The sequence below is a fragment of the Bos indicus genome, chromosome 15, assembly GCF_029378745.1.
Source record: "Bos indicus isolate NIAB-ARS_2022 breed Sahiwal x Tharparkar chromosome 15, NIAB-ARS_B.indTharparkar_mat_pri_1.0, whole genome shotgun sequence".
In the NCBI taxonomy this organism is placed as follows: domain Eukaryota; kingdom Metazoa; phylum Chordata; class Mammalia; order Artiodactyla; family Bovidae; genus Bos; species Bos indicus.
This window is the reverse complement of record NC_091774.1, coordinates 62,611,060-62,633,118: the sequence shown is the minus strand read 5'-3', so window position 1 is coordinate 62,633,118 and position 22,059 is coordinate 62,611,060. Positions and strand designations below refer to the sequence as shown.

At 36.5% G+C, this 22,059-nt stretch overlaps 2 protein-coding genes across 9 annotated transcripts in view; one reads left to right on the top strand and one right to left on the bottom strand.

Annotated features, from left to right (window-relative positions):
• Window positions 1-6,131, bottom strand: part of DNAJC24 (DnaJ heat shock protein family (Hsp40) member C24) — a 76,297-nt gene extending 70,166 nt beyond the window's left edge. For both annotated transcript variants that reach the window (XM_070767636.1, XM_070767637.1), the window contains exons 1-2: window positions 6,022-6,131; window positions 5,044-5,156 (exon numbers count right to left, since the gene is read on the bottom strand). In XM_070767636.1, coding sequence (XP_070623737.1) covers window positions 5,044-5,154 — 111 coding nt within the window. In that variant the 5' untranslated portion in view covers window positions 5,155-5,156; window positions 6,022-6,131. The remainder of the gene's footprint in view (window positions 1-5,043; window positions 5,157-6,021) is intronic.
• DCDC1 (doublecortin domain containing 1) overlaps window positions 6,125-22,059 on the top strand; it is a 477,553-nt gene continuing 461,618 nt past the window's right edge. For 6 of the 7 annotated variants that reach the window (XM_070767614.1, XM_070767612.1, XM_070767611.1 and 3 more), the window contains exon 1: window positions 6,125-6,229. The gene's annotated coding sequence lies outside the window, so the exon portion shown is untranslated. The remainder of the gene's footprint in view (window positions 6,230-22,059) is intronic. The other variant, XM_070767613.1, reaches the window with a different exon arrangement.

Sequence of the window (22,059 nt, the reverse complement as noted above, 5' to 3'; positions counted from 1 at the left end):
AATATCAATAACCTCAGATATGTAGATGACACAACCATTATGGCAGAAAACGAAGAACTGAAGAGCCTCTTGTTAAAATGAAAGAGGAGAGTGAAAAAGTTGGCTTAAAACTCAACATTCAGGAAACAGATCATGGCATCCGGTCTCATCACTTCATGGCAAATAGATGGGGAACAATGGAAATAGTGAGAGACTTTACCCTTTGGAGCTCCAAAATCACTGCAGACGGTGACTGCAGCCATGTAATTAAAAGACGCTTGTTCCTTGGAAGAAAAGTGACGACCAACCTAGACAGCATATTAAAAAGCAGAGACATTACTTTGCCAACAAAGGTCCATCTAGTCAAGGCTATGGCTTTTCCAGTAGTCATGTACAGATGTGAGAATTGGACTATAAAGAAAGTTGAGCACAGAAGAATTGATGCTTTTGAACTGTGGTGTTGGAGAAGACTCTTGAGAGTCCCTTGGACTGCAAGGAAATCCAACCAGTCCATCCTAAAGGTAGTCAATCCTGACTATTCATTGGAAGGACTGATGTTGAAGCTGAAACTCCAATACTTTGGCCACCTGATTCAAAGAACTGACTCATTGGAAAAGACCCTGATGCTGGGAAAGATTGAAGGTGGGAGGAGAAGAGGACGACAGCATCTTCTGTCGTGGATGAGGTGGTTGGACAGCATCACTGACTCAATGGACATGCGTTTGGGTGAGCTCCGGGAGCTGGTGATGGACAGGGAGGTCTGGTGAGCCGCAGTCCATGGTGTTGCAAAGAGTCGGACACTGACTGAGTGACTGAACTGAACTGAACTGAAGGATAAGACAGGTGTTGGCTACAGAAATATCAAAGTACACTTCAGGAAGAATACTGTCAGAAATACAGAGGGGAAATTGACAATGATCAAAGGTTCAAATTCATAAAGGCATAATCTTTATGCACACACACACATATATATGCACTCAATAAAAATGATCCCAAATAAATAAAACAAAATTAACAAAACTATAGAGGAAAACACAAATCCACAATCACAGTTGAAGACGTTATGTCCTTCTCTCAGAAACTGATAAAAATCGTCCAAAAAAATTTCAATAAGGATATAAAGTATTTGAATACTATCAACTTGATCTATCAGACATTTATAGAACACTATATTTAATAAAAGCCAAATACATCTTTTTCAAGGGCATGGGAATATTAACTAAGGTAGATTATATGCTAGGCCATAAAAATGTTTTAATTAATATAAAGGAATGAAATCTAATCACAACAGAATTAAATTAGAAGTCAATAATAGAAAGTTCTGAATATTTTCCAATGTTTAGAAATTAAACAATGTACTTCCTAGTAGCCCATTGGTCAAAGAAAACTATTACAGGAGAAACTTTTATATAATTTGAGTATAAACATATTGAAATTTTTAGAATGCAGTTAAAGCAGTTTTCCTAGCTTAGAGCGAAATTTATAGCTTTAAGTGACTATGTTAAGAATGTAAGAAGACAGGTGTACATTGAATAATGAATGGTTCTACATTAATAAACCAGGAAAATAAAAGCAAATAAGTAGAAGAAAGGATATTATAAAATTAAAAACAGAAATCAAGTGAAGAGAAATGAACAAACAATATAAAAATGTCAACAAAGTAAAAGTTTGTTCTTGGCAAACAAGATTAAAGAAATAGAAAAAACTCTAGCGAGCCTCATTAGGAAAAAATAAATAGAAAACACAAATTACCAATATAAAGAATCAAAGGGAAAACATAACTACATAATTTATAGCAATAAAGGACTAATAAGGCAACAGTATGAACATTTTGGAGTGGGTTGCCATTTCCTTCTCCAAGAGATCTTCCCAACCCAGGGATCAAACCTGCGTCTCCCGCATTGCAGGCAGACTCTTGACCGTCTGAGCCAACAGGGAAGTCCTGAAGGATGTTAGACTTCTTAAACGAAATAGACAAATTCTTGAAAAAGTATAATTCACCTATGTTGACAAAACAGAAAATAAAAAGAAACTCTCAACAGCCCTATAGCCTCAAAAAATAAACACATACCTGCAAAACTTCCCACAAAGAAAAATCAGGCCCAGTTTAATTCCCTAGTAAATTATATTAAACATTTAAATAATTAACAATAGCAATCTTACACAAAGTTTTTCAGAAAAGAGAGAAAATGGAGTTATTTCCCAATTATTTTTGGAGCTGGAATAACCATACTAAATTTAAACACTGAGGCTTCTGTGGTGGCTCAGACAGTACACGCAAGCAATCTAAATTAACCAAAATAACATTTAAAAGTAGAATAAGATTATTTAACTTTATGTGACTTTAAAACTGACTGTGAACCTATAGTAATCCAGACAAAAGTATTAGCAAAAGGATAAACAAATATATTAAACAGAATATAGTCCAAAAATAGATCCATCTTGCCAAGACAGTCCAATGGAGAGAGGAAAATCTTTTCAACAAATGATGAACACTGGATATCCTTACTGAGGGAAAACCAAAAACATGACTTCGTATATCACAGGATACACAATTCCCAGGCAGCACAGTAGGAAAGAATCCACCTGCCAATGTAGGAGATACAAGAGACATCTCTGGGTCGGAAAGATCCCATAGAATAGGAAATGGCAACCCACTCCAGTATTCCTGCCTGGAAAATTCCATGGCCAGAGGAGCCTGGTGGGCTCTAGTTCATGGGGTCGCAGAGTCGGACATGACTGAGCACGCATGCAGGCGAAAGTAAAAGCAAACTACATATCTTCTAGAAGAAAACATAGGAGATTATTTTCATGATCTTCCTAGAGAAGACACGGAAAGCACTAATCATAAAACAAAAATCTGATAAATTACAGTTCACCAAAATAAAAACTTCTCCTCGAAAAATACCATTAGGAAAATGAGCTGGCAAGCCACAGACTAGGAGAAAATACATACACTTATATATATATAAGATCAAGTCTCTTTTTCAAAAGAGACTTCACACAAAAAAAATTCTACAAATGGCTAAAATCACATTAAAAATGAGCTTAACACCATCAGCCATGAGAGAAATACAAAACCACGGTGAGATATCACTATGAACACAGGAGAATGTGCAGTGGAGTGGTTCTCAATGAGATAGGGAGGTTTGCAAGTTTTACAACCAGGAGACATTTTTAGTTGTTATTGGCATCTAGAATGCTGTGAACCATCTTACAATGCACAGGATAACCCCACAGAACAATTATCCTGCCCAAAATGTCAATGGTGGCAAAACTGAAAAACTCCTAAGAGATTAATTTAGACTAACAGCATCAAATGTTGGGGAAGATGTACAGCAACTGGAACTCTGGAATATACTACTAGAGAGGATGCAGAATAGTTCATTCACTTTGTTTGACATTTGACAGATATTACTGTACTAAGTGTAAATAACTTCTTGTCAAATTAAATGCCAAATAGCTTACAGGGCCATGCATGATCTAAAGCCAGTGTACTTCTCCAGCCTCATATCTCCGTTAACTGAGGCACAAGAATGATACAGTACTAAAAATTTTTTCCAAAAAGTCTACTTGATTTTACTGACAGAAATCTTATCCTGAGACAAAAAATAATAGTAATAATTAAAATAAATTTTAAAAAAATCCTGAGACAAAAGAAACCTTAACATCATTTAGCTCAACTTATTACCTAGAGCAGGGATAATAATATATTCTTGACAGTGAAATATCTACTGTCTCACACTGTTATGGCAAAATCTCACTGATCTATCTAATAAAAACTTGAGAAACAACTCATATTATAAAAGTAATGATCCTCTACTCTTTTTGTAAACTGAGTTGACTGGAGATTATTATAGTTACTGATTTCCTTAACAAATCTCACAATATAATCTGAAAAAATTAATATGGTAGTTTAGAAAGATACTATCTCTTTATAAATACCACAACCCATTTCACAAAGGAATGAAATCAGTGAAAAACAAGTCTTTAACTAGCCTAAATCAGTATTATTCAATAAAGATATAATGTAAACTATAAATGCAAGCCATATACACAATGTTTACAAAGCAGATGGATGAAGTTAATTTTGATAATACATTTAGGGTATATGTGACCCCATGAACTGTAGCTTGCCAGGCTCCTCTGTCCATGGAATTCTCCAAGCAAGAATACTGGAGTGGACTGCCATTCCCTTCTCCAGGGGATCTTCCCAACCCAGGTATCAAATCTACATCTCCTGCCTTGCAGGACGATTCTTTACCATCTGAGCCACCAGGGAAGCCTGGTAATTTTGATAGAATGTTTACTGTATATGTATAAAATATGCAAAACAGCCAATATATCCAAAACATTATCACTTCAATATTTAATAAACATAAAAGTAATAGATTATTTTATATTCTTTTTCTGTACTAAGCCTTCAGAGCCCAATGTCTGTTTTATACTTACAGCACACCTCATTTTTGACTAGCCAAGTTTCAGGTGCATAATAGCCACATGTAGCTAGTGTTTACTGGATGCTAATGTCGCACACTTCAAGGAAATTCACATGGATTATTTCATTTAATACTCCCTGAAGCTGCTCAGTGGTAAAGAATCTGTCTGCCAATGCAGAAGATGCAGGTTTGATCCCTGGGTGGGGAAGATCCCCTGGAGAAGGAAATGGCAACCCACTCCAGTATTCCTTGCCTGGAAAATTCCATGGACAAAAGAGCCTGGAGAGCTATAGTCCGTGCTCACAAAGAATGGGACGTGACTTTAGCCAACACAAGGAAAATACAGGGGAAAATAACTTGCCCGAGTTCCCAAGATTAGTTAGTGGTAGAATTAGAATTTTAAACGAATCAGCATTAAACTCAGATATGGTCCAAATCACTATGCAATTCCACCTCAAATCAACTTTTTTCTTTTACACTATTACAGAAACTTTCAATTAACCAAATTAATACTTTTGATTCCTGCTTTGATATCATATATTCATTGTACAGAAACCTGTATTTCTGGTCACATAAAAAAACCTGATTTTCCCCCTGCAATAAGAATTGAAAACAAAAGACTTACCATTAAAATGAGTTTTTGATACTTTTGTTTTAGGTCTGATACACTTGCAGATGGGTCTGCTCCCAGAATGCTGTACCAATCCTTTTTTGGTATCTGCTCAAACGCCATCATCCCTTGAACAAGAAGAGGTCCTTTTCAGATCAGCTGAATATAAATATTGACGACAATTCATTACAGTTTGCGTATATCTGGGAAATAACTAGGTACAGCTTCCCTAAGTTCTGTAATATTAAGTCATGATAATAATGCAAGCCTGAAGAAGCAAATATTTTCATTTGAAACGCCCCAAGAATTTCACGTTTAAGTATATAGACAAGTGTGGACAAATCTGTTAGATGTTTCATGATATACGCTTATATCTTAAATTAATGACTATACAACAGCGTAAGAAAGAAAAAGAATTCGATAATGAACCCGAGAGGTGGATGGCCCTCTAAGAAAGGTGTTTCTGCTAATCTCTTGGTAAAAGCGACACAGAGTAGGTACTCATTAAACATACTAGTGGAGAAGGAAATGGCAACCCACTCCAATATTCTTGCCTGGATTAATAAGTGTTTATAAAATGAATAAATATTCTTTAAAAGCAAAACGAGGAATTAAAATCAATTTGGGAGCATTCCCTCTTAATGTCTCCAGTTCACTTCTTGTCTTTCGGGTTATCTTCAAAGAACAACACGCCAAATAGCCAGTCAGCACTGGCAGGTGGAGAGCAACAGTCCCTCAGTTATTGGACAGGCGCTCAGATCTCGCAAAGAGCTCCTGAAACTCTTCAAGGGAAGACGTGACAACACTCCCGAACCGAAGAGAACCCGCTAGGAGCCCCAGAACCAGGCAACTTCTTCCCATAGCCGCGAACTCAACGAGACATCCCGGGCTTCCTCAAAACTGGGACTCGGAAATCTACTGCACTCACAGTGCCCTGTGTCGCCCAGCCACAGACTCGTACCCTCTCCTGGATCCGCTCGATCACAAACTTACCAACGGTAGAGCCACTAGAGCCCACTCCTCGCTTGCTGTCTGCCAAACCTCGGAACCGGCTTCTGCTTCCGCCGGAAGTCGCTGACCTAACGCGGTCAAGTTTCCAGCCGAGCCGCAATGGCGGAGGCACCGATCGGAAGCGCCGCTCCGCCCTCTGGACGCGGTCGCTATGGTAACCCATCACCTCTACCTCAGGAGTTTACCAACAGTAAGTGCGGGCGCGGTGGGAAAAGGTTTCCTTCGCCTCTTTCTAACTCGCTCTTGTCCTGGCTCCCAGACTGTCGTTTCTCTCCTCTTCCTCAGCGAGTACCCTCAGCACGCCCCTCCAAGCTTCCTCCGCCTTCCCCAAAACTTCCTCCATATAACCTACCCGCTGCAGCTCCCTGTCCTTTCCCGGCTGACGACTGCAGTACTATGACGGGAGATGAGGGGTGGGGGGCTACGGAGGGGGTACAGTTGGGATTAGAGCGGGTGGAGGTCGATGAGAAGGGTGACAAGAACTGATTCCTCCCTTCTCCCTAGACTTCCTTTGGAATGTTCTCGTTCCAAAACTAAGACAACTAAAACCTATGCTGAGTAAAAAGTTTTTAATTTTTTTTTTTTTTTGAAAGAGATGTTCAACTTAATTATTTCTTTTAGATTTTACTTTAGTGGGTTGCCATGTCCTTTTCAAGGGGATCTTCCCAACCGAGGGATTGAACCCAGGTTTCCCATATTGCAGGCGGATTCTTTACCATCTGAGACATCAAGGAAGCCCAAGAATATTTTAGTAGGTAGCCTAGTCTTTCTCCAACCCTGGAATCAAACTGGGGTCTCCTGCATTGCTGGCAGATTCTTTACCAGCGAGCTACCAGGGAATCCCAAAGTTTTTCAGTTTTAATATTATTTTTTTGGAAGAGATGTTCAGCTTATTTCTTTTAGATTTTAGAAACCGACTTGAAAAATGAAAACTTTTCAAAGTCCTTTCACACTCTTAGCAAGTCTTCCTATTCGCAGGGCAGCTATGACATCGTTCAAGCTCACAGAAAAAGCAAAATAAAACGCTTACTTTGAGGTAGTTATTGGGTACTCCAAATGGGCACTTTCCTCTCCCTGTCATTCGCTCTGTTGTTCGCTTTTACTGTCAAATCTATGTGCTGCTTACCTTAGATTTGTTGCAGAGAAGCCAATCCTGATTCCATGTTGGTCCTGTTTCTTTGACTTGTTTTTGCTGCTTCTGTTATAATCATACAGAATGGCCAGCCTTAAAGAATCCTGCCCCTCTGCCTGACTGTTAAACTAGAGTGCCTTTGTTCAGAACCCTGTCCACCCATAGCTGGCAGGAAGAAAGAAATTAACAAATCCCCTGCCTGAGGCTTGCCATTCTGTGAGATGTTTGCAATATTAATGGCTTTTTAAACTTTGCTTCCTCACCTTCCCCCATGTCTGATCTATAAAAGAACCTGGCATCCAGACCCTGTAAAATGGTTATTTTCAGGTGCTAGCCTGCCATCTTCGCCATCAGCTGGCTCCCCAATTATAGTCTCTTCCTTGACTCAGCCTCTCATCTTGGATTGGTGCCTGTTGTGTGGCGAGCAGAGCAAGCTTGGACTCGACAACGTATTGACTATTCTTGCTTGCATTTTACCTGGAGGTCAAACCTGCATCTTTGTTCTCCATAGCATGATATAAATTTCATTTGGAAATGTTAAGGTAGTTTTGTTGCTGTTACTCCTTAGATTTCTTTTTTTTTTTTTTAATTTTATCTTTTACCACATACCCATTTGAGAAGCAGTCAAGACAAACCCTAAGCACATTGAAAAAGATATTTTGATATGGTCAGTTATTTAATGATGGTTCCCTGGTAGCTTAGCTGGTAAGGAATGGATCTGCAATACAGGAGAGCTGGGTTTGATCCCTGGGTGAGGAAGATCCCCTGGAGAAGGAATTGGCTTACCCACTCCAGTGTTCTTGCCTGGAGAATTCCATTGACAGAGGAGCCTGGCAGGCTACAGTCCATGGAGTCGCAAAGAGTTGCACACGATTGAGCAACTTTCACCGAACTATAACTGAATAACTGAATGATACAGTTTAAAAATCTAAAAGGAAAAGTATAGTTTAGGTTCTTCATAGGATTTTGTCATGTTTAAAGGCAGACACAACCACCTTTATATCAATACTAAGTCAGAAGATCTGATTTTCATGACTGGTTTCAACATTCTGTGTGACCCTGCTGCTGCTGCTGCTGCTAAGTCGCTTCAGTTGTGTCCAACTCTGTGCGACCCCGTAGACAGCAGCCCACCAGGCTCCCCCGTCCCTGGGATTCTCCAGGCAAGAACACTGGAGTGGCTTGCCATTTCCTTCTCCAATGCATGAAAGTGAAAAGTGAAAGTGAAGTCACTCAGTGGTGTCCAACTCTCCTCGATCCCATGGACTGCAGCCCACCAGGCTCCTCTGCCATGGGATTTTCTAGGCAGGAGTACTGGAGTGGGGTGCCATTGCCTTCTCCACTGTGTAGACCTAAGTATACCTAAAATGACAGAACTGTGTTATTCTGAAGACCTTCCTATACAGTACTATCAGAATGGCACCACTTTGAATTTCTCTAGCCCTGAAACTTCCTTTTTCCACTGCATAGTCCTTTGTATAGATAATTATACTCAAGCCCTTCAGTTTTTTATAGAAAGAGCACTTTATTTTGATTTATGATTGCATTAATGTATTGTGTTATCTCTTTTACTGCCTTTTTGAACAAAATTCTGAAAATTCTAATCACAGTATTTACTTTCTTGTATTTATTTTTTGATATGGGAAGAGGTACACTTTTTTTGTCCCCACCAAATCCCAAATGTTCTGTCATTTCACAATAACATAGTTTACATCTGTAAAGCATACTTTAGTTTGCAACTTTTAATTTCATCTCCATTAAGTCATTAATCCTCCGAAATTACCAATAATTCATTGATATTATCCAAATCTAGTGCTTGTTTACATTTCCCTAGTTGTCTCTGAATGGTCTTTTTATGATTGGTTTGCTTGAGTCAGAATCTGGAATCTACACATTGCATTTGGTTATTCTGTCTTTTAAGTATCTTTTAAGCTATAGCAGTCCCAATACTTCACTACTACCTTTTTTTTCTTTTTTTTTTTCCATTAGTTTATTGAAAAACAGATATTGTCTTACAATGTGAACTTACCTGTTTATACCAGAATCCACTTTTTAAAACACTTTTTACAGAAATCCTTGCTCATTAGTCTTCCTTCATTTTTTTCATTTTTTAGAGCACTACTGTTCAATGGAAATACAGTGTAAGCCACAAATGCAACCCACACATGTGATTTTAAATTTCCTAGTAGCCATATTAGAAAAATAAAAAGAAACAGGTGAAATGGATTTTAATAATATATTTATTTACCAGTGTATCCAGAGTATGCTCATTTCAAAATGTAAACAATACAAAAATAATTAATGAAATATTTTACATTCTTTTTTTCATACTAAGTCTTCAAAGGCTGATGTGTATTTTACCTATACAAATCATCTCAGTTTGGACTTGCCACTTTTCAAGTGCTCAATAGCTACATCTTACTAGTGACTACTTTATCAATCACAGGTCTAGGGGATAAAGTCCAGCATTCCTGCCCAGTATGATCCCAGTTTTCCAGCTTCATCACCTATTACCTTCATACATGAAGCAATCAAACAATTGAATATTTTCTTGGTACTTGATAATTATATTTGGATGCGTCTCCTTGCTTATAACACCATACCTCTTTTCTTCCTCCTCTCAGTTTTACTCCTTCTTTAAGACCTATCTCTTCCATCAAGTCTTTTGTGATGGCCCAATCCTTAGAAATTACCTTCTCTCAATTTTCAGAGCAGTCCTGGGTGTACTCCTCTTTTGTACTTATCCTATCCTATAGAGTATTATTATACACTAGATGTGTATTCTAGTTTCCTGATTGGATTGTAAACTCTCTAAGGGTAAGAACACCTCTTAGAGAAACTAAGCACCAGCTTTTATGCCACATTCTCTGGGGTTCTAAAGATGTATGTCTACTATAGGTTTGTTTCTCAGTGTTTTTAGAAGGTAATATATTTATTTTATGTAAAACCAATATAGCGTAAATATAAACTATGTTAGCACAGTGGTTAAGACCATAAACTCTGGGATCAGACTCATAGATTTGAATCCAGATTCTGCCTCTTATTGGTTATGTGAAAACTTGAAGTTAATCTCTGCACCTTAGTTTCTTCCACTGTGAAACAGAGATAATAATAGTATTGCCTTCAGAGGTTTGTTGTGAGGATTAAATGAGATGATGGTGTCTGAAAGTAGTAAGTACTCAGTAAAGAGTAGATCAGTCCTGGGTGTTCACTGGAAGGACTGATGCTGAAGCTGAAACTCCAATAGTTTGGCCACCTCATGCGAAGAGTTGACTCATTGGAAAAGACTCTGATGCTGGGAGGGATTGGGGGCAGGAGGAGAAGGGGATGACAGAGGATGAGATGGCTGGATGGCATCACTGACTCGATGGACATGGGTTTGAGTGAACTCTGGGAGTTGGTGATGGACAGAGAGGCCTGGCATGCTGTGATTCATGGGGTCGCAAAGAGTCGGACATGACTGAGCGACTGAATGGAACTGAACTAAAAGAGTAGATATTGTGATTATTATTAATAATGAACTATTTGTTACTCAGTTTTGATACATCAGAATATTAAGAATTCATAACAGTATTTTAGGAATTTCTAAACAAAGCAAATGAAAGCCACAGACTATTGAATTGGAAAAATGAAACCAAACCCAAATATTTGTTGAACTGTAGTTTGCCAGATACATTAAGTGCACAGGCAGAAACTTAATTCCTGAATCGTCAACATCTAGCATAAGTGAAATAGGCATACATCAAATATTTAATTTCAAGATGATTCATCAAGTGCTATATCTAGAGTTAGATGTAGATGCAGAGATATAGATGCAGATACAGATATCAGATGCAGATACAGATACAGCATACAGATACAGACGCTGATACAGATACAGCAATCACATTCTTATTCAGTTTGTTCCTTCAGCCCTTTGCCCATGCATAAACTTACTTATGTCCACCATACGTTAAGAAATTCTTAATCATGAATCATATTTGTGAATTATGCTTCTTGTGGATATTTGTAAAACATTCAGCATACTTCTATTAATTATTTCTTATCCTAGGATTATATTTACTTGGCTCTTTCCACTGATTTCATTACCAACTCTTCTTTCATATCCTTGATCTTATTTACCTCTGAATTTTTAAGATTTTTCCTATCAGTTAACTAAGCTTTATCTATTTTTAAGTACTGCAATATTGTGGTTATATATGAAAACTAGATGACCCCCCCCCCACCAGGGCTAATAGACCCCACCTGGAGTCTATTAGCTAGTAATGAATTAAAAACAAAAAGAGACACAAGTAAATAGTACATGCTGCTAAGCTGCTAAGTCACTTCAGTCGTGTCCGACTCTGTGTGACCCCATAGACGGCAGCCCACCAGGCTCCCCTGTCCCTGGGATTCTCCAGGCAAGAACACTGGAGTGGGTTGCCATTTCCTTCTCCAATGCATGAAAGTGAAAAGTGAAAGTGAAGTCGCTCAGTTGTGTTTTGACTCCTAGCAACCCCATGGACTGCAGCCTACCAGGCTCCTCCGTCCATGGGATTTTCCAGGCAAGAGTACTGGAGTGGGGTGCCATTGCCTCTTCCGACATAGTACATACATAGCCTTCATTCACCTATTCATTTACTCAACAAATATTTATTGTACACTGTTACAAAAAATACGAGATAGAGTTGGCTGTAGCTCTATCAAAATCTTGAAGTTTATCTGGGTAGGCAGACAGGCAACTGAAATAACTGTGCAAAGTGCTATGCCAGAGGAAATAAAGGTTAACTGTGATAGTTAATAACTTGTGGTTATGTGAATAGAATAAGGCAGATTACTTGAATGATTGAAATCCTTGAATCAAAATGAGGCTAATCCAGGAAGATATATGGAAGTGTTAAGTTTTAAATAACGCTCTGACAGAGAGGAGAGATGAATGGCTAGAATTAGAGAAATTTCCTCATTTTCTTTTTTGGCCAATTATCATAAAGCTTTAGACTGTATTGAGAATCAGCTCTAATGAACAGTCCTACCTCACCTTTTAGAAATAGTTTTTTCCTTTCTCTGGTTGTCTTCACTTGATCTATTCTCTATTCTGTCTTTCATCAGTAATCATCAGTGAACATTCACTGGGTTTAAGCAAGTCAGTGCACTAAGCAGGGGAGACCAAGGGGTAAATACTTTTCACTGTCACCGCACCTGCAGCTGTGTTTTTCCTGTGTGTTTCACTTCGGTCATGTCAGTGTTCTTTCGAGCTGGTTTCAGATTTCTTAAAGATCTTCAGTTATTTGGAATTTTTGTTCTTGTCTTCCAAACTTCTTCACATCTGATGTTTTAATTGTTCCATGAACCTATTAACAACACTGAGTATAATCTATCTTCTCTTTCTCTTTAGTAATCATAATAAATACCAACTTCTTATTTCCCCATTCACTTTTTTTATCCCTTTCTCGTGTCTGATGACCACTTTGAAACCTTGTAATGATCTCTTCAAACCATGCAGTGATATGCATTAATATGCTCTAGCATTTTAGTCTTCCATTTTGGTTTCTTAAACCTGAATTTTTTTAAAGTTTATTTTATTTTTGTCATGTAATTGACTCACAGAAGAAAGGTTAATTTGAATGATCAAAGGGTGTTAATTTGTAGGTTAAAATGTGTTAAACAGTTGATATGAAGTCTGTTTAAGTCAATTAGAGTGTATAATGAAGATGTTTCTAGAGTGTTATGGAACCTTTTGAAGTCAACTTGGAATTCACTCCTGTGTGCCAACCATAGCACCTGGCTAAACATGCCGTTGCATTTAGGTTCTTAATTGCGGGTATATTCCAGTATATATGAATAGGTCTACACACTTAAAGAAATTTGACTTTAAGATTCTATGTTTTGCTATAGAAAATAAATTCGTGATTTAATTAATCATTATTAGTAAAATGAAAAACATACCGTGTAACACTGTTATCTTTGTTACTCTATTTTTTTCTAAAATAAAATGCAACTGAACTCAATAACCAACAAAACATTTCTGCATTTTCTGTTTGTTTTTAAAACTAGATTAGCATCATTATTGTTGAATTTTTTTAATACTAAGTACCTCCTATTGAAAGGGACCATACAAAGACATGTAAAATTTGATATACTCATTTAAAGGAATGATTTGTTTTCCCCTCCAAAATTATTTGAAATAATATTATGAAACATTATAGTGTTGGTACTGTCTTTTAAATTTTCAAAATAGATAATGTTATTATGCAGACTTTAATGTTTATATGCTCAGTTTCAATAGTTGAATATAATTTTGTGTAATGATAGGTATATTTAAGATGAGTGAAGCTTTGCAACTTCAACAGTTCAAATCCACAGAGATGGGAGGGTAAAAAACAAATTTTAAAATAGATTCTTCCCTTAGCCTCAGGATTACTCTAGAACTAGTTTTATTACTTGTGTCAGTTTACTAGCAATAAACACATTTAGCATTTCAACTTCTTTCAACCATTCATTTTAATTATTGAGAGAGTGATGAGAAACAACTCTTACATGTTAAAGGGATTTCTGCAATGATGGATTAGATGCCAAAATAATGAAACCACATAGCTTAAAAAATATACTGAAGAATAGATGTTTTCTGATTAATTTCCACAAAAAAATCATATTTTTAAAATATTTTAAGCTATTCGTAGTGTTACTTTTTAATCAACTGTAGACATGGCATGAGAATAGTCTTTTGTTGCTCATTAGCAATTTCTTTAATGAGTTTTTTTTGTGTGATAGATAGTTAAAGTAACAGACAAATGACAGATTGTTTGCCTTTAATGATTTCCCTGTTTCAAGCCCATTACAAAGCAATTAGAAATCTGACAGCATTTTCACTCTGCATTACTGATCATCTAAAGTGATGAGGAATGAGAGGTGATGAATATTAATTGTATATTTTCATATGATTATCATAAATTATTACCTTGTCTGATGTGCTGCAGGTGAAGCGGGAGCATAAGAGAAAGACAGATATATTAATTTGAAAGACTATATGACTTCTTTTAAATATTTGTCTGTAGTGTAAATTCTGATCTGCAGTGTTAGTGTCCATGAATATTAAATTAATTCTCTTCAGTTTATAGCTACATTTGTGGTAACTGAAATAACTTTTCAGTACAAGAAAAGGAAAAATTATTTCATAGTACAATAGACATATATATATTTAAGTTCAGAATTTTAAGAAACTAATTTAAAAAATGAAATAGTGAATTTTGTTGATATACATATATGCAAAATTCAGATATATCATTACAAAAAATATATACTTAGATTTAGATCTTATATTAGTCTGAGTTTAAAGTCAGGTGATCCTACGAAATAAGATAAGAAAGAGTAACCAGCTGTAAAAGATTTTTCTGAGTCCTCTGGAACAGTTCTTTTAGTCTTAATCCAGTATATATTCTGTTTCCCCAGTTTCTTGCTTCAGGGAGATGAGGCTAAGCCAGTCATCAAGACTCAAGTGTATTGTTACTTGGTTCTCAGCCTTGAGAGGTAGCAAAATTTGGTCCAGAAACTAGATAATAGTCTTTGGTATAGGAAGAATTGATAAGCATAAAGCATTTGACATGTTTAGAAGTGTATTTGGATCAATATACCAAAATAAGTTATATTTTGATATCTCTAATTATTAGCTGGTAATCAATATGTACTTAATGAATAGAGCTGAATTACACTAGTAAAGCTTCAGTCTTGTCTTTTGGACCTTTTGCTATGGATTGCTCTGTGGCATGTCATCTCTCAGAGAGGCATGCCATCCTGGATCCATATTTATTTATGAAGGTCATAATCCATATGATAATATGACCAAAAGTCCATGAAAACTGACTTTTTGCATGCTTTTTTAGGAATTATTCTCCTTTATATTCAATTTTATGTATATGAAATTAAACCAGCAGATCCTCACAAATGACCTTTTAGTGTTCTGGAAAGTTGAGGAGAGTCATCTGAAACTCATTACATGTTTATTCAGGGAAAAGTCAGATATCAGGATGATAAAAGCAAATTATCAGAAAAAGCATTGAGACCCTATTGTTTGGTAGCCCAATTTAATATTTTTACTGGCTAAGCTTTTCAACTGTATTATCATTTGTGTCTGATGCCCTCCCAGATTTTATTGTACAGAGCAGGCCCAACTAGTACATTTTATGGAATCAGAGTGATAATTCCCATTGCCCTCAACTCCTTTCTGCTGATATTCTTTATCTCCTCTTAGCCCACATGTTAAGTTGATCCTTTGTATAGCCCAGTCAATTCTCCTTCTCTTTCCACTTCTCACATACCACCAACCAACATACTTACTTACTTGACTTTTGGCCAAAGTCTCCCTTTCTTTCTTTAGAAGAATTGGTTTAGAAATTTTACGTATTTTTACTCTGACACAGAACAGCTAGCTGTATCTGAGTTTATAGGAAACTGGGCTGTCAAACCACAGCATTGCAGGCAAATCAACAGCTGAGGAAACAAATAGTCCTAAATTGTAAATCATAAATAGCTGTATCTTCTCTAGTTACCTTGCTCCTTGAAAACCTGATTCATTTCCCCACACATACACTTGATCTTCCTTACAGTCTCCCTTTCTAACCAAATAGCAGCTATTCTTTACACTCTTCAAGTTCCAATGTTTTAATTTATATTTAAACACCACTCATGTTGTGATAAATGTTACTTATCATTTAGTCATTGAAGATCCTTTTAAGTCATTCACAAAGCATTCCCACTTTCCCTCTCAAAATTTCTGTCTAAAATGGGTTTATGCCTTGTATCAGTACAACAGGCTTCCCAGCTGGCACTGATGGTAAAAAAACCTGCTTGCCTGTGCAGGAGACGGTAAAAGATGTGGGTTCGATCCCCAGGGTTGGAAAGATCCCCTGGAGGAAAGCAGGGCAACCAATCCAATATTTTTGCCTGGAGAATCTCATGGATAGAGGAGCCTGGTGGGCTGCAGTCCATAGAGTCGCAAAGAGTAGGACATGACTGATGTGACTTAGCTGGAGAAGGAAATGGCAGCTCACTCCAGTATTTTTGCCTGGAGAATCCCATGGACAGAGGAGCCTGGTGGGCCATAGTCCATAGGGTAGCAAAGAGTCAGACACAAACCAAAGCGACTTAGCATGCACTCATGCACAAAGTGACTTAGCACGCATGCACACCAGTACAATGTCACTTAACTGAAGCAACAAGTCATTTAATTCCCTAGAGAAATGAAAGGTCAGCAAGTTGGAAAGAGAACTAAGGAAAAAAATTTCTTTTTAATTTCAGAAATTTCAGCTATCTGATAGAGCTAAAACATAAAGGAGGCCAAGATTCCTGCCTAGTCATTAGAAAAGACATTGACTCAGTCCTGAAATAGGCCCCAAGAGAAAGGAGATATGTCAACATCTATTAGCTTAGCTTTAAAGACAATATTTGAATTACTTTCTTCCTAAGCCATTTACCCCTGTACTAGATTGGAGAATAGACTAAAAAGGCTTACAACACTTAAATAGAGTACACTGTTTACTTATTACTTGATAATGTGACTTGCCAGTCTACCAGAAAATGATATTAAGGTGAACCCTTGTGTTAGCCTCATATTTGACACCCTGCCTAGAAGGTGATATTTCAAATTTTGTAAATTTTCCAAGAGAATGTTCCATAATAGTTGCTATTGAAACAAATTGGAAGTACACATTTATGTAATCAGATTTGAAGGATTTGTTTCCCACTGAATTGAGCAGCTCTCCTGTTCTGTTTTGGTTGGTTTACCAAACCTTGCAGTAGCTTCCAAACCTCACATGATGGTTTTTAGAACCACTTCTCTCTCTGGCTCTAGAAAATGTATCCTATCCCTCTTACACTGGAAGTATAAAATCCAGAACACAAAATCAATATACTTCTGTGTCTTCTATGGTACCTGTAAACCAGAAATGGTATTTTAATAAAAGGAGAAAACTAAGAAAGGAAAGAACTTCTTAAATTCCAATTTACCACACAGGCACAAAGATTTTCAAATCATTTGTTCAAGTAGTAGCTCATGGGTTAGCGTTAACTTTTGAGGTTTCTTTGTGATCAACAGGCCTTTCAGTTTTCCATGGTCAAGTGCTCCATTTAACGCATGTGAATAATAAACTTATGCAAAATAAAAGGAAATTTCATGCTTGGGAGGTAAAGAAGTTTATGTAATTTTATCCTTACCTAAAGAACTGACTGTTAAAGTAACATAGAAAGGAAAGGAGTTTTTTTCCTGCCTTCATTTTGGAACATTGACTTACAAACCTTAAGACTTCCCATGTAGCATTCAAAAACGTTTTTGAGGCTGCTCCATTCTATGTGATAATCTTTCATTTCTAAAGAATTAGGTGTTCCTCTCTCTAAACGGGGAGCTAAAGCAAAGGTTGAATTCTTTTCCTATAAAATATGCATATTTATGAAAAAAAGTGTATACATTTGAAAAACTGCATGTATTTTTATGCTCCTATTTACTTGTTACTATGGCAACCACCAGACTGCCTAGTATTTATGTTGTCTAAGATTCAGAGTGCCTTTTCAAAAAAATAAATATGCCAGAACCGTGTATTGTATTTACTTTGGTGTTTAGAAAAATATTTATTCTAATGAATATTTTTTAAGAAAAATAGCAATAAATAGGGTAAACTTCAGCCCAGCTTGAATAGTACCTTTTCCTGTAGTACGTTTTTGAAATCAAAACAATTACATTTTTCTTTTCCTTGTTATAAAAATCAGAATGAAGAATAGAAATAATGAATTTTCAAAACTTATGAATCAATGTTGAAAGGTACTCTCTTGATTTTTTCTTATTTGTATAACAATATTTTGATTTGCACCAAATTTCTGAAAATATAAAACATGAATACAGACAGAAATACTTAATGCTAGCTATATGAATCAGAAAATGTGAATAGTTGGCATTTCTGATCACAGATGGTTCTTTATCTATGAATAAAAGATTTATATTTTGTACTTGAAAGACACGGTTACTATCATTTTTCTTGCTTTAATTATTTAAATTGTTTTCTGACATGTGTGATACATAAATATAATTTCTTAATGTTAAACATCAGAATGGAAATTATGAAGCATAAAATGAGACATGTTTCATGTCACGTATTACCTGTTAAGAAAAACTGCAATACAACATTTAAGTACAACAGAATAGTGAGCATATTGTCTCTGATACTTGTAAACAGGATGGATCTGCAGTTTCACAGTTTATGTTGACAGTATCTTTGTGGGAAATGTAATTATCAAATGAATTATAACATGTCCTAGCATTAAGATTATTAATAGTAATTTTAATTGCCTTTTTCAAGATAATTGGATATGTTATCATAAGTATATGGGAAAGGGGGCATTGGGCTAATTAGATATTTTGAACTCAGTTATCTTTAAAAGATCTGAAAGTTTAACATACATCCTATATTTCAAGAATTTCTTCTTTTAATTAAATGGTTTCCTAAGTAGAATTAAAATTATTTGTAGTTCATAAAATCTCACTGATTATCCCTTGGTATTCCTCCTTGAGTATTGGTATCATAAAAAATTTAAATAATGGTATTTATTTGATATTTATTTGAGGTAGGGATGACTTATAACATTGTATTAGTTTTAAGTGTATGACATAGTGATTCAAAATTTTTATAGATTATGCTTCATTTAGAGTTATTAGAAAATACTGGTTAAGGGCCCTGGGCTGTACAGTCTGTCCTTGTAGCTTATTTATTTTATACACAGTAGTTTATTCCCTGTCCCTATCTTATCCCAGATCCCTTCCATCTCTCCATTGGTAACACTAGTTTGTTCTCTATATCTGTGAGTCTCTTTCTGTTTTGTTATATCCATTCATTTGTTTTATATTTTAGATTCGACCTACAAGTGGTAACATACAGCATTTGTCTTTCTTTGTCTGACTTATTTCACTACACGTAACACCCTCCAGGTCCATCCATAAAATCTCACTGATTATTCCGATATTCCTCCTTGGGTAATGATCTGATGAAAACTTTATATAATGGTAATTATTAAATTAAAATTTCACTACCAGTCAGAAAATTATTCTTAAATTGGTAAGGCTAAGAAATATTTTATTCCAGTAACGAGTGCTGTTAGATTGGCTTTCATATACTATTCCTCTAGTTTTAGAAATTGGTAGAAATTCTAAAAAGCAATTCACCTTGGAGATAACACATCAGCAGCTTTAAAATTGTTCAACTACTATAATCTGGAAATTTAACTTCCACAGCTTCTTAAGGAACTGTTCAATTGTATGGTCAAAGATGTGAACAAAAATCAGAGCTTTATTTGCAATAAGAAGTATTTGGAACAACCAAGATATTAAATAATTAAAATATCATGTTCTCAACAAATATTGGAGAAGGAAATGGCAACCCACTCCAGTATTCTTGCCTGGAGAATCCCAGGGACAGGGGAGCCTATTGGGCTGCCGTCTATGGGGTCGCACGGAGTCGGACACGACTGAAGTGACTTAGCAGCAACAAATATTTAATAACATCGGAATATTCTCATTAGCTGTATATGAACCGGGTTTTAATTTATTTAGTCACATTTTTGTTTTAAGAGAAATCTATATCTCTGTAAAGTCATTGACAAAAATCAGAAAACAAATACTGAAAATTTATAATGGTGGCTAACTCCAAGGGTAGGAGATTGTAAGGAATTTTATTTTCTATACTTCTCTTTCCAATTTTAATGTGGGGATTTCTGTAATAACTACAGTTATCATCATTCAAATTGTTTTTAATAAGAAAAGTTAATTAAAATTGAGTACATTCATTATAAGAAAAATTCAGCTAGTGAAGGAATAATATTGTCTCATTCAACACTGAATTCATTGTCTTTTTTTTTTTTTAACTCTGGAAACAGTTGGTGCTTAACAAATATTTGATGATTGAACGAATAGATGATGGGATCAGGAATTAGAAAAGTAGCATTAGGGAAAACACATTTGGAGGGCCAGCAGGATGCCTTGTTTATATTTTATTTATCATAAGAAGAGTGATAATAATGTGATAAGAGTTTACAAGAACTGCTCTACCAACCATAGTTCTGATAGCCTTCAGTTCGGTTCAGTCGCTCAGTTGTGTCCAACTCTTTTGTGACCCCATCGACTGCAGTACGCCAGGCTTCTCTGTCCATCACCAACTCCCGGAGCTTACTCAAACTCATGTCCATTGAGTCGGTGATGCCATCCAACCATCTCATCCTCTTTTGTCCCCTTTTCCTCCTGGCTTCAGTCTTTCCCAGCATCAGGGTCTTTTCTAAGAAGTTCGTTCTTTGAATCAGGTGGCCAAAGTATTGGAGTTTCAGCTTCAGCATCAGTCCTTGCAATGAATATTCAGGACTGATTTCCTTTAGGATTGACTGATTTGATCTCTTTGCAGTCCAAAGGACTCTCAAGAGTCTTCTCCAACACCACAGTTCAAAAGCATCAATTCTTCGGTGCTCAGCTTTCTTTATAGTCCAACTATCACATGCATGCATGACTACTGGAAAAACCATAGCTTTGACTAGATGGACTTTTGTTGGCAAAGTAATGTCTCTGCTTTTTAATACGCTGTCTAGGTTGGTCATAGATTTTTTTCCAAGGAGCAAGCATCTTTTAATTTCATGGCTGCAGTTACCATCTGCAGTGATCAAATGAGATATCTGAAAGGGTGGCCTTCTAGGTGTCTCCTAATAAGCTTGAGTGTAGCAGCAACTTACATGATCTCCTGAACCAAGGTCATTATCTACCTTGATAATATCCTATAGATCTGAGGGTGCAACAGGATATAATGGCTTCTACTGTGGTTTGGAAACATTGTTTCAGCTTTGGAGGGAGACTAATAGCAGCTAGCCTCATCTCACACACTAGCAAAGTAATGCTCGAAATTCTCCAAGCTAGACTCAACAGTATGTGAACTGAGAACTTCCAGATGTTCAAGCTGGATTTAGAAAAGGCAGAGGAACCAGAGATCAAATTGCCAACAGCCATTAGATCATAGAAAAGGCAAGAGAGTTTCAGAAAAACATCTACTTCTGCTTTATTGACTATGCCAAAGCCTTTGACTGTGTGGATCACAAGAAACTGTGGAAAATTCTTAGATATGGGAGTACCAGACCACATTATCTGCCTCCTGAGAAATCTGTATGCAGGTCAAGAAGCAACAGTTAGAAGCGGACATGGAACAATGAACTGGTTCCAAATTGGGAAAGGAGTACATCAAGGCTGTATATTGTCACCCTGCTTATTTGATTTATATGCAGATTACATCATGCAAAATGCAGGGCTGGATGAAGCACAAGCTGGAATCAAGATTTCTGGGAGAAATATCAGTAACCTAAAATACACAGGTGACACCACCCTTAAGGGAGAAAGTGAAAAAGAACTAAAGAACCTCTTGATGAAAGTGAAAGGGGAGAGTGAAAAAGCTGGCTTAAAACTCAACTTTCAAAAAACTAAGATCATAGCATCTGGTCCCATCACTTCATGCCAAACAGATGGGGAAACAATGGAAACAGTGAGAGACTATTTTCTTGGGCTCTAAAATCACTGCAGCTGGTGACTGCAGCCATGAAATTAATAGACACTTGTTTCTTGGAAGAAGAGCTATGACAAATCTAGACAGCATATTAAAAAGCAGAGACATTCTTTGCTGATAAAGGTCCATCTAGTCAAAGCTATGGTTTTTCTAGTAGTCATGTGTGAATGTGAGAGTTGGACTATGAAGAAAACTGAGCACCAAAGAATTGATGCTTTTGAACTGTGGTGTTGGAGAAGACTCTTGAAGAGTGCCTTGGACTGCAAGGAGATCAAACCAGTTAATCCTAAAGAAAATCAGTCCTGAATATTCATTGCAAGGACTAATGCTGAAACTGAA